This window comes from Alosa pseudoharengus, unplaced genomic scaffold (assembly GCF_046254945.1).
Source record: "Alosa pseudoharengus isolate Yale_2024_CS ecotype anadromous, Long Island Sound unplaced genomic scaffold, YU_APseudo_1.1 YU_APseudo_1.1_scf_7, whole genome shotgun sequence".
Classification (NCBI taxonomy): Eukaryota; Metazoa; Chordata; class Actinopteri; order Clupeiformes; family Clupeidae; genus Alosa; species Alosa pseudoharengus.
Genome location: NW_027468859.1, coordinates 32,997,391 through 33,010,775, shown reverse-complemented (window position 1 = coordinate 33,010,775; position 13,385 = coordinate 32,997,391). Strand labels below are relative to the sequence as shown.

The 13,385-nt window shown below is 44.3% G+C and overlaps 1 protein-coding gene across 1 annotated transcript in view; it reads right to left on the bottom strand.

The window, feature by feature from the left end:
- Positions 1 to 5: 5 nt before the first annotated feature.
- Positions 6 to 13,385, bottom strand: part of LOC143109902 (clathrin coat assembly protein AP180) — a 25,434-nt gene continuing 12,054 nt past the window's right edge. The window contains exons 6-19 of the mRNA XM_076272707.1: positions 13,310 to 13,385; positions 12,564 to 12,675; positions 11,943 to 12,049; positions 11,744 to 11,785; positions 10,006 to 10,067; positions 8,864 to 8,879; positions 8,566 to 8,696; positions 6,492 to 6,568; positions 6,084 to 6,098; positions 4,157 to 4,255; positions 2,361 to 2,654; positions 1,653 to 1,718; positions 995 to 1,063; positions 6 to 101 (exon numbers count right to left, since the gene is read on the bottom strand). The exon at positions 13,310 to 13,385 is cut by the window's right edge and continues 18 nt beyond it. Of these exons, the coding sequence (XP_076128822.1) occupies positions 91 to 101; positions 995 to 1,063; positions 1,653 to 1,718; positions 2,361 to 2,654; positions 4,157 to 4,255; positions 6,084 to 6,098; positions 6,492 to 6,568; positions 8,566 to 8,696; positions 8,864 to 8,879; positions 10,006 to 10,067; positions 11,744 to 11,785; positions 11,943 to 12,049; positions 12,564 to 12,675; positions 13,310 to 13,385 (1,177 nt within the window). The 3' untranslated portion in view covers positions 6 to 90. The remainder of the gene's footprint in view (positions 102 to 994; positions 1,064 to 1,652; positions 1,719 to 2,360; positions 2,655 to 4,156; positions 4,256 to 6,083; positions 6,099 to 6,491; positions 6,569 to 8,565; positions 8,697 to 8,863; positions 8,880 to 10,005; positions 10,068 to 11,743; positions 11,786 to 11,942; positions 12,050 to 12,563; positions 12,676 to 13,309) is intronic.

The window sequence follows — 13,385 nt, the reverse complement described above, 5'->3', positions numbered from 1 at the left end:
AACGCAGAGTCCCCCCAGACACCCCGCACAGAGTCCAGCAGAGTCCGTCAGCGCAGCATGAGGGCAAAGAAGGGTTTAGAGTGAGCGCCTTCAGCTCAACACTATGGGGCACCAGAGAAGGGAGAGAGAGAGGCCTCTCAGTGACTGAGACTGGACAGAACAACAGGACACACACACACACACACACAGACACAGACACACACACAGACACACAGACACACACACACACACACACACACCCACACACACACACATACTCTCTCTCTCACACACACACACACTCACACACTCACACACATTTCATAATCTACACTCAATGCCATTTCTACTCTAAAAACATCTTTAAAAGGCATCTCAAGGACATGTTAATGAATACAGAAACCAGCGTACTCAATTCACAAATAGAAACCTCATTCTGTGGTGTCAATCACAGGTACCAAGGACTAATAATGCCTTGAAATGTCACCAGGAATTGATTCTATTTTCTATATAAGTGACAAGATCCTCAAGAAAAACTTCCCAACTTGAGGTTTGGTGTTTTAGTGCTGCCATACTGATATTGACACAGACAACTATTTCAACACATTTATTTTTGTTTAAAACAGACCAGTAAAGAAGTGCTCTAAAATAACTTCCTGAACCAACCCCTAAAACGAGGATGAATCAATATTGCAAATGCATCTCTAAGGCACTGACAGGAGACTTTCAAACAGAAGATAACATCATGGTGTACAACTCCTGGCTCCTGTGATAAGGATGAATAATGATTATGACCATGGTGGATGAGGAATTTTGAAAATATAAAATTGCCATAATATAATCCAAGTAAACATACACCTCCCTTCAGATTATCAGAATAAAGTTTGTTTTGTTTCTGTTGGAGAGGTTTTGGTTTGTTGACAAACAACCCCACACACAACACAAAGGCAAAGTCCTTCCCCACATGCTGTAGCCTCACACAGGGGCGGAGGGGCCGTTGCCCACGGTTACCCACCCCCAAACAGGTCCGTGGCTGCTCCCCCAGTAGCAGCTAATGTTGGGGCAGGAGGGGAGGAGAACATGTCTGGAGAGTGTGACACACGCACACACACACACACACACACAATCATACAAATACACACACACGATGGACATTATGAGCCAACCTATAATAAAACTTGTACACAAATAACTTTATGTATTTTCTTGAAAACAAACTGAAAAACATTTGATCAGAATTTACACAAGTCTGAAATTGAAAGAGATTAAGTGAGAGTGAGACGTGATCGATTAAAGTCAAATTAACAGACAAGCTTAGAAACACTCTATGCATGAAGATAAACAGAGCTGTGAAGAAAAGAAGAAGTAAATTAGTAGGAGGGAAGAAGAGAAACAGAGAGAGAGAGAGGGAGAGAGAAGGAAAGGGAGAGAGTGAGAGAAATGGAGAGGGAGAAGGAGAGAGAGAGAGAAAATCACCCAAGGCTGTTCTTTTTGGTAAACCCCTGGGGACACCCATATTTAGATCACCTTTAGCCACAATCATCAAGGACGGGAAGGAGAAAAATAGACTGATCAAGAGAGAGAGAGAGAGGAATGAAAGGAGAAGAGAGGAGGAGAAGAAGAAGGGAAGAAGGGAAGGGAGAAGCAGGAGACGACAACGGAGGAGTGTCTACCTGTGGCGAACAAGTCATTGCTTTGAGCTGCTTCTTGTTTGGAGTCTGGCATTGAGTCAAACAGATCTAAACACAGGGACGCATGAAACACACGTCACTCACACACTCTACAGTACCAATGCGTACACATGCCCACACACACACACACACACCCACACAAAACACATTCGTCTGCACACACAAACTGATGACAAGGTGCACTTTTGTGGCAAATGGAACAGGCTGGAAAGCAAACAAGAAGCACATCGACACCAAACACACATGACTGCACACATGCCAAAACCTGCTTTGGTCATTTCTAGCTGGAGAAGGAGGAGGATGAGGAGAGTAGAGGGAAAATAGGAAAGAGCTGAAGGCACTTTGGGTAGCAGAGCACTGAACAGCCCTGGCAGGACAGGAGAATGTGTGTGTGTGTGTGTGTGTGTGTGTGCGTGTGTGTGTGTGTGTGTGTGTGAGGAGGAGGAGGGTGATTGTGAGATAGAGGAAGACAGAAAGTGCGAGAAGAGGAGAGAAGCTGCATTTCACATGCGACCACTCCGATGCACATACAGGAACTGCTGACCACTGCAAACCACTGCAAATCACAAGCTGCTCCTCCTTATCCACAGATCCCAGATCAGCACCTCCCCACACATCATCACCCCATCCTCCCCTCCCCCTCTGCATCCACAGACAAGCCACTGCGCCCTGGTCAGTCAGTCCCTTTACCGCCGAAGAGCTGTATCGTCGGGGCGGCCGCTGAGACGGGAGGAACCGGGGTGCTGGAGGTGGGCGGGCAGACGGTAGGGGGCGCCGGCGAGCCGAAGGCGTCCGCGGACGACAGCGCAAACAGGTCCAGCTGCGGGGCGGCGTCTGGCTGGCCAGCCGAGGGTGCGAAAGGGTCACTGGGAAAGGGGTTGGTGCTGGAGAAAGGGTCACTGCTGAACAGGTCTTTGGTTTCACTGCTGAAAGGGTCTTTGGAGTCACTGCTGAAAGGGTCTTTGGTTTCACTGCTGAAAGGATCTATTTTTTTGTAGGAGGAGGGGAGGAAGGGAGGAGGGGAAGATGGAGGGGTGGATGGGTGGATGAGGATGATGATGATGATGAAGATGAGCCCTGACATTTAATTACAAAGATCAAAATCAAGTTCTGTAGCATTCACCCACTCCAAGACTAATATTACACAGTCAGAGGACACACTGGCAATTAAATACACACATCACAGTTATCAAGGTATACCTTCAAGTGGGCCTTACTATCCTTACTATCCACCAACAAACAATGGTGGTCCAAGCTCACAGCTAAAGCCTATGTTGTCTACACCAATGACTCCCACTGATTACAACACACCAAGCCATTACACAGTAACAGGGTAGCTAAATAAAGTGTTATGTAGTATGATTCATGCAACATTTGGGTGTGTCTTTCTCTATATGGTCCCATATACAGTACCTGGAATTGCCTGGACAGAAAATCATGTTAATCCACAACAGGGAAGTATAGATCATCCACTCAATCTGTAACAAAGGCCTTGTGTAAACATAAAGGAAAAGAAATGAGGGTGAATGAAGAGAAACTCAGAGGCTGGTGGGAAAGAAAATGGCCTCCTCTCTTCCTGTTTGCTTTGAGTATAGGTTTGGTCAGTGATTAAAACCAGTAATCACACCCTCTGTGATCTCCATAGCAACACCATCAAGCCCTTGATGGAGTACATCTAAGGCTGTCGATTACTCTACAGGGATCCGATCCATACACATTCAGCTACATGCTCAAATGCATACTCACACACAGTTCCATACACTACACAGGACAGACAGACAGACAGACAGACACACACACACACACACACACACACACACACACACACACACACACACACACACACACACACACACACAGTCATACACGAACACAGCAACACTGATTTGATTTAGAAAGACTCCCCCTTTCCTTCATATGATTGTCATCCCAGCATGTTGATTCTATTGCTTCTCTCTTTTTTTCTGTTCTCTACCATGTTTACTCCCTCTTTTCCATTGGATCTCTTTTTTTATCTTCTCTGGTCCTCTAACCATGCATCCTTTTCTCTGCTCCCTCCCCACCACTATCTATCTATCACCCATCCATCCATCCATCCATCTACCTATCTGTCTATCTATCTATATATCTATCTGCCTATCCTTCCACCCATCTATCTATCTATCTATCCATCTATCTATCAACCTATCTATATATCCATCTGTCTATCTACCTATCTATCTATCCATCTGTCTATCTACCTATCTATCTATCTATCCATCTGTCCATCCTTCCATCTATCTATCTATCTGCCCATCCTTCCATCTATCTATCTATCTATCTATCTATCTATCTATCTATCTATCTATCTATCTATCCAACTATCTATCCATCTATCCATCTATCGATCTATCTATCCATCTATCTATCTATCTATCTATCTATCTTCCCATCCTTCCATCTATCTATCTATCTATCCATCTATCTGCCCTTGTGTCATCACCCACCAGAAGCAGCAGCAGCGTCAGCAGCAGGGGTGGGTGTGGACGCAGAAGCTCCACCTTCAGCTGCAGCAGGGGGGTCGGCCGCCGGGGTGGCAAATGCCTCTGAGGCGCCCAACAGGTCAGGAGTCAGAGGTCAAGAGGTCAGATCACAGAGAGGTGTCAGAGCAGGAAAGGAATTGAAGAAAAAGTGACAGCAAAAGAGTCAGTTCCAGGAAAACACCAGTGAGACATTTACACAAGGCTTATTAAATATGTCTTTAAAGAAGACAGTAAATCATGGCAGGCCGGTCTACTATACTATAATGCAATATGTCTTGTGAGTATTGTAGTCTATATGTGCTTACACATTGTTAGTCACATTCAATTGGAGCATATAATGTTGAGGATTAGAGCTTTTGCCAAATTACAGTAATGAATGTTCATGTAAAATAAACACTGTTACCTTGCACTCCGTGAAAAAACATGTGCACATTGTGACTATAAGTGCTCACACATTTATATGCTGACTTAGAGAACCAATACAAATTAAAAATGTTGTTCAGTTGCACCACTGCACAAGGTATCATATACTGTGTGTATATGATCTTTCTGTAAATGCTAAGAAATTATTGTGTGCCGAAAGGGGTGATTTTGAACAAAGATGGCGGGTGGGAAGTGAGAGTGAGAGTGCAGGAATGAAAGAAACAGCAGGGGTCTACGATTGGACACTTGGTTGAGGGTGTGGTGAACTCAAAATGAGGGGAGGAGTTAAGCTGAAACTAAAGCTGTGCTGCCCTTACACCCTCAGGAACGTCAATGGCATCCCATTCCAAATCCATAGGTATTACAGTCATGCCTATAGATTTAGAATAGGATACCACTGAAGATTTTGTAGGTGTAATGGCAGGCATCCCAATACTTTAGTCCATGTAGTGTATCTTGAGGTTACTATAATTCCTGCCTGGTGGCGGAAAGCAGAGGCTGAAGGTCATTAAGCTGAAGAGCAAATCAAAGGCTTTTGAATGATGCAATGCATACGTTGCATCTGATCTCACATGAATCCAATGCATTCATTGATGCATTGAATAAATAAAAACAGCATCAAATTATAAAGAAAAATTGAAGTGTATCGCCAGATGTTGTCTGACAGTGTTTTGCAAATGGATTGTTTTTCTTTATCTTTTTTTTTCAAGGCACGTAGCCTTTTTTTCCAGAAAACTCTTCTTGGAGAAGTTTTCCGCATCCTACTGACCTCCCAGGAGATCCGATTGGCCGGGGCTGGGGGCGGCGGCCCCGGTAGCGGGAGGAGCCAGACTGCTAGCTGCCGCCTCCGTACCAGCGCCGGCATTGGCTGCGGCCGGAGAGGGGGCGGAGTCTACCGCTTGGGAGGGGTCGGGCTGAAGGGAGTCGGTGGTGCAGAGGGAACCCATCTCTACAGAGCCACGCCCAACACGACCACCATCACCACGACAACACAATCCCAGGAAAGGGGAGATGGGGGAGAAGGGTGGGCAGTATCCGACAGAGAGGGAAAGAGGGAAAAGAAAGAGAGAGAGAAAGAGAAAAAGAAAGAGAGGGATAGAAAGTAAGCTAAAGGAAGAGAGATTCTACTGAGGCCAGAATGGAGAAACAGACACAATGGCAGACAGGATTCTCGCAAGGGGCACTACCACACTGAATCTTAGTGTGTGTGTGTGTGTGTGTAAGAGAGAGAGAGAGAGTGAGAACAAGAAAGAGACAGAGGAAGAAAAAGAGAGAGAGAAAGAGAGAGAGTCAGAGAGAGAGAGAGGAAAAAAATGTAGCTGAAAGTGAGACAAGGAAGAGAGCAGGTGCAAAGGAGGAAAGGTACTGTAGACTGATCTGTGTGTGTTCATGTTGTGTACTGGCTGGGTCATGCACACACACACAGACACACACACACACACACACACAAATAATGCTAACCACTCACCCGATCCAAGCAGGTCTAAAAGCATGTATCCACAGAGAGGAATTGCAAAGAAAAAAAAGAAATCCCATTTAGGACTTAATTTATTTACAACACTACAACTAGTGCCTTTACTTGTTTGTTTGAAATTTGAAAATATTACTAGAAAATATTCACTGGCATGACATTATGAGGCTTTTGTGCCACATATTTGCAGACATTCTGCAAATGTGCAGACATTGTCTGAGTGACTCTTTACAGACTCTTTAATGACGATTTGCTATTGTTAAAGTGTTGTTATTATTGTACCTGGCTTTGGACAAAGGTGTCTGTTACTGTAAGAACCATAACCATAACCATGAGTATACTGGTATAAAATCTGCTGTGCTATTGGCTGGCTGTGGCTGAATCTGGTGTCTGATTGGTTCTTACCTCCCCAGTTGGTGGGTGCTGCGGAGGCTCCTGTTGAAGGGCCAGAGAAGGCGAGAGGGTCCAGGTCCAGCAGAGAGCTATGGGAGAGCAGGAGCACGTCAGATTACACACACACACACACACACACACACACACACACACACACACACACACACACACACAGATAGACCCCCACACACACACACACACACAGATAGACCCCCACACACACACACACACACACACACACACACACACACACACACACACACACACACACACACAGATAGACCCACACACACACACACACACACACACACATACACACACACACACACACACACACACACACACACAGATAGACCCACACACACACACACACACACACACACACACACACACACACACAGGGATAGACCCACACACACACACACACACACACAGAGATAGACCCACACACAGAGACACACACACACACACACACACACACACACACACACACACACACACACACACACACACAGATAGACCCACACACACACACACACACACACACACACACACACACACACACACACACACACACAGAGATAGACCCACACACAGAGACACACACACATGTAGGGCTGGGCGATATGGACCAAAACTGATATCCCGATATTTTGGGGCTGATTGGCGATATACGATATCGATACGATATTGATATTTTAAACAGAAAGAGCGAAGTGCTTCATATATTCACTCAACACAACAATTATGACAACACAGCCAGTTTTAATTATATTAATTTCAGACTGCTCTAACAGAGCTGTGCAAAAAAGTGTAAACAATAACATAGGCCTACAATAGGCATAGGCTACAGTTGCTCTGATAAAGCTGCGCAAATAACAAAAGACCAAAAGTTGACCCTGACTGACAACGCAGGCCTACATTGTACTGCACAATGCAATAGGCTATTTTGGGCACAACAATATTGAAAAAACCTGCAGTTTTGTCACACAATGCAGTTTTTTTACCTGCAAGGGTTTGATAGGGCTTAGATGACAAGCAAATGTAGACTATGATGGCCTAGACATGTTGCTATCAACAACAAAAAAAGTTTTAAAAAATTAGGCTACTTAAACAACGTAACTGAGTCACTCATCAAGAGTGTGATAGACGCTACCGTCGTTTTGTATGCGTTCATTTTTGCATGTTCCGGTTCGTAAGAAAAATCCCTATGCACGATTGAATGGGGTTTCAGGAATCATAAAAAATGATGCCCTAACTGCTCGCGAGTCGCGTGCATATCCTCTTAATAAAATCAGTGTTTAGGTTGTCTCCCTGAGGACTTTAGATCTGCTACTGTCGCTAAACGCAAGCATTCATCAGTGTATTTAAATTAGCTAGGCTATGTACCAAAAATGACATTTTACCGTGAGTCGAAGAGCTGTAGCTGCTAAACAGTGTTGTAACTTAAATCTGCGTGTACAAAACCGCTTGGAGCTCCAGTGGAATTTTGATTTCACAACGAGAATTCTCGGTCTAGCCGTTGATGTGCCGATGGAATAGGCATCAGGACCAACCTCTGATCAAGGTAAACAAAATCTGCCTCAGTGTCCGTCATGTTTGAAAGTTTGTAGTGCTGCGAGGGAGAACGTGCACACGCAAGGGGCGCAGTTGAGCAGAGCTGCGGCTATCTGAATGGTCTGAACACAGAAGAGCAAGTGGCTTTGATAAAATGGCCCATTATTTGACATAATACCAGTATTACGATATTGTCTCAACTACATATCGTTTTCAAAAATATATCGGTCGTAGTCGTAATACCGATATATCGCCCAGCCCTACACACATGCTTACACACACAGACACACACACACGCACACACACACACACACACACACACACAGATGCAGACACAGACACACTTGTACACGCACGCATGCACACACACAGACAGACAGACAGATGCACACACACACACACACACACACACACACACAGATGTAGATACAGACACACTAAGCACACGCACACATGCACACACACAGATAGACAGACAGACAGACAGACAGACACACACACACACACACACACACACACACACACTCACTCTGTGACAGGCTCTTCAGGGGCAGCAGCAGCTGCAGCGGAGCCATCGGTGGGTGGGGGCTCCAAGGTGGGCACAGCGGTGGCAGATTTGGCCGGAGTGGAGGTGGGTGAAGCGTTATTGGTGGGGGAGCCCTGGAACACCACATTCAGCCAATCAGATCACAGAGATAAGGTTACAAACCATAGCCATTAGCCAATCAAATGTCACAAGTGGTTATCTGAAACTACTTCAACAGACAACCAAGAAATGATGGATAAAACAACAGAAAGACAAAGGGAGAAAGGAAGGTTGAGTCTACCTTTGTTGGAGAATCACTGAGAATCCAAACGCGTACCATGGTACAGCCAGAAGACAGGCAAACACACACACACACACACACAAAATAAATGTATCATGTATATACTGTATAATTTCAAGCAGATAGTGTCAAAGAATATCGTAAAAACATGTTTTCCTTTTTCTCAAGTATTGTTAGTGCTAGGCATGCTATTGACTAGTGTGAGATAAACCAACGCAAAAGCTTATATTCATTTTACAATATCTTAACATTGGATAGATATCTATCTCCATACATAACAACTAATTTCTCTCACAATACCAACCATTGGCTACTCATCTCTAAATATCATCATCACCATCTCTCTTTTTTTATTTGAATAGTTCAGATGCCTCCGTCAAAAATGAGATAACGGTGGTAAGTGAATGCTCTCCACACACAATATACGTTAATCAAATAACCCACTAAATATACTCTCTTCCTGGTCTGAAATATCGATTTGTAGCCAGACGCCTCTAAATGCCACTTTCCTTTGCCAGCAAAAGCCACTATGTTCTGAGAACCAATCAGAATGCAACATCAAATCATGTGACTTCAATTAGTTTCAACAGGGCTTTTTTGTAAACAGTGTTGTTTAGAGATTATTTTGGGGGAGACCAACCTCCTGTGAAAATAACGCAATTTGTGGATGCTACTGTAAGGAGAAACTTTGTCCCATGTACTGTATGACACAGAGAAAGTTCAGCTTCTCAAAGAAGCCTGCAAGTTCACTAATGTGTTACAACGTTGTGGCCTATGTTATGGATGTGTTAGGTCTTGATTTCCCATTTTAAACCGTCAACTTGTTTTCCGGGAATGTCTATTTAGGATTCTTCAACATGTCAGGAGGCAGATGCCCAGTGAAGTTTTAGTTTTGTAGAGAGGGAAATGGCAGGAACAACCTCATTGGTCAAACATGACAGAGCTGCTGTCATGGCACGGTGGATTTAGAGGTTTTTGCGGAAAAAGGACCAGCTGGTTTTGACACAAAAGAATATCTTATTTGTTAAAAAAAAACAATGGATTGACTAAAGTGATATTTGCAACTGAGCTTGTACTGCTTTGACATTTCCACTCTGCCATCATCTGGGCAAAATACAGGTGGCACCATGGCACAGACTTACCCTTTCTTGCCCTCCAAACTGTTCATGTGTGTCTCCAGAGACTCCAAGATGCTGCTGGGAGCCTATACATACACACACACACATACACACACACACACAGAGAGTAGTAATTATTGACAAGCTTCAAATCCAAATGAAACACCAGTCCATTGTAAACACAACACACTAACCATCACCTCAAGTGCCCTCTCCCAAAATGTGAGCAGACACCAAGCAACAGGAAGCACAACAAACCACAGCAACATCAATCCCCATCGAGCCTTCTGCCCTCCGTTATCGATGTTTGCACACACCAACCTCAAGATCACACACCCACACACAGACACACACTCACAAACACACACAAGCCCTCGCACACACGCACACACTCACACACACATGCACATCACACAGCCTGCCCACTCCCAATCAAGGTCACTGCATCTTTGGAAACTCTGCAGGCATTGCCAGAGTCAGAGTACCCCTCTAACAGCTGTTCCTGAACCAGTTGAGTGGGTTCCATGACGCCAACAACAGTGGTGTCGGATCGAAACCACTCTGGAGCTAGAATGGCCAGCTTTTGTCTCAGACATGAGCACCGAAAAATGTATATATTGATGACACGAATGGATTTCCACACAACCTGTTTCTTTTTATGTACACATGATAAAGGAATACTGGAGACCATTGTCTACACATATCCCACCTTCCTCTGCAAAACGTCGACATGTGAATACATTGAGCCAATCGTGGTGTGATGTGAATACATTGAGGCAATCATATGGTGTGTTGTGAAGACATCGTGCCAATCATGTGTTGTGATCTCGCCGCTGGAGCAAGATTAATGTCGTGAAGCCTTGCACACGCGCATTTCTGCCGAAATGGATGCCCGACGAGTGCCCAAAAAGCGTTGTCATATGGCCACCGAGTGGAGGGACTTGCCTAAAAGGACTTTGGTTCAGAGGACCAGGTGAGCTTGTGTTATAGCTCTGATATCATCCGCCTCAAAGATTTCAACTGGACACTTCTGGTTAACTAATATGATATGGTGGAACCCCACTGATCTGGGATCACATGCTTGCATTAATGGGTTGGGCATCATCGAGAGTTTGGGCCATGAGAGTTTGGGATGGAACTGGTCTAGAGTCAGCTGTTAGAGGGTTCTCTGCTCCGACCCAGAGCGGTTACCGGCTCCTCCACTTGGAAGTCCTCACTGTCTGAGTCTGCCAGGTCCACCACCACACCAGGGTGCAGACACTGGGAGCAGAGGAGGAGGCCGAGGAGGAGGAGGAGGAGGAGGAGGGGGAGGCCAAGGAGGAGGAGAAGGAGGAGGGGACGGGAGGAGGGGGAGGGGGAGGCCGAGGAGGAGGAGGAGGAGAAGGAGGAGGGGAGGGGAGGAAAGGAGAGGAGGAGGCCACAGAGGAGGAGGAGAGGTGAGAAGAAGAGAGGAGAGCATGGAGAAGTTGAAGGGAGGGGTACGAAAGAGTGAATGGTAGGAAGGGAGATAAGATGAGAGGAGAGGAGATGGGAGGAAAGGAGAGGAGCAGGGTATTTACTGATGATGAATTGATGGTTAGATGACGTGGTGGGGTTGCACAGGGTATGGCATGTTATAAGTATGATAGTAACATAGTTAGGGGATAGGGATGGTTATGAGTATGATACTAACATGGTTAGGGGATAGGGATGGCTGGGGTAGAACTTGGATTACTGGCTACATTTTAGCCCTGGCTCTTGTAGGTAATTAAGGGTCACTTACATAAGAAATGTCAGGTATGTCATTCTTGTCGACTCCAACTTGCTGCAAAATAGAAACAGTCCAGTATTACATTTCCTCCATGTTGCATGCAACCCACACAAACACAATCCTTTCACTCATCCAGTGTATATGTCAATGCTTTCTCTTAGTCTAGTATTTTCTTCAGGTTTGTATTTGCTTCATTGGATTTCAGCGCTACCTCTGCAATCTTCATGAACTCAGAGATCTTGGTCACACGGGTCAGGAACCTCTTGTAGATCTCGAGGGCCTCCTTGCAGTCAGACTTCTTCATTTTGAAATATTTCTCTAACAAAGAAGAGAAAGACATTCACAAAATCACAAAACCACACTAATTCTTGTAAAATATGATGAAACGTGGGTAACACGTTACTTGACAGTATCGACATAAGACTGACATGACACCGACATGATCACTTGACACTGTCATGACACATGAACCCTATCCCCTAACCCTAACCCTAACCCTAACTCCAACCCTAACCCTAACCCTAATCCTAACCCTAACTTGTTATGACAAAAAACGAATGACACTTAATGACAGAAGCGTTGTCATAAACGTTTATGACTTGTTTATGACACGTTCATGACAGTGTCATGTCACTCTGATGTCGCTACTGTCAAGTAAAGTGTAACCGAATAATGTTAATAATAATAAATAAAAAGCAGCAGTGTTTTGGTATAATGCAGTATACCTTTACATGACGATGTATTCATTTTCTATTCCAGTAATGTAGTTTATTTATGTTTAGGTCCGCAGAAAGAGGTTCTGATGATTGATATTTGATGGACTCATCCTTACCTAATAAATTAATGATGCCATCATTGTAAGAGGCAAAAAGCTTGATCAGGTCTTTGAAAAGCAGCATGAAACAACCATTGATTATTCCATTGTTCAGATCTTTGGGGTGGACCTGAGAGAGGGGGAGAAATGGAAACATACTTCAAATTAGTGGATGATGCAAACCTATTTAGAGAGGGAGAGAGGGGTAGAGAGAGAGATAGGGAGAGAGAAGGAGAGAGAGTAAACAACAATAAAAAAAACAAAATAAAGGACAGAAACAGAGAGTATGCAAATATGCATTTAAGGAAGGGATTTCTATTTTAAGAGTTTGGATATTTGGAATATTAAGGCCCCTATCTTGGCAATCTAAAATGCATGGTCACTGGCGAATAGATTAAATACATTTAGGGGTTTGTCCAGTCCACATTCGGGGTGGTTTTGTTATCAAACATCGGGCGCCTGGCACAAAAGGGCGGTTCTTATGTGTCTTAATCAGTCATGGTCTTAATGGATATCACTGTAAAAAGCATTGTGGTTCACCAAACATTTCTTTAACAATAAAGTGTGATAGTACACAACAAGCATTTGTCTTATACCAATGTATCCAATGCATTCATCTACAGGAAGGTACCGCAACTTTATATGAAACAATGAGGTCAGATAAATGTCAAAGACATCCCTTAAAGCTATAACCACAGCCAAAGAATAACAGATACATTTAAAATGATAGGAGTTAGAGTGAGAAGGTGAAATATTATACATACATCAAACTCCAGCAGAGTGTCCACCTGGGTCTGCAGTGCTGGCATGGCCTTCAGCAGCTTATCAGGAGTCATAGTC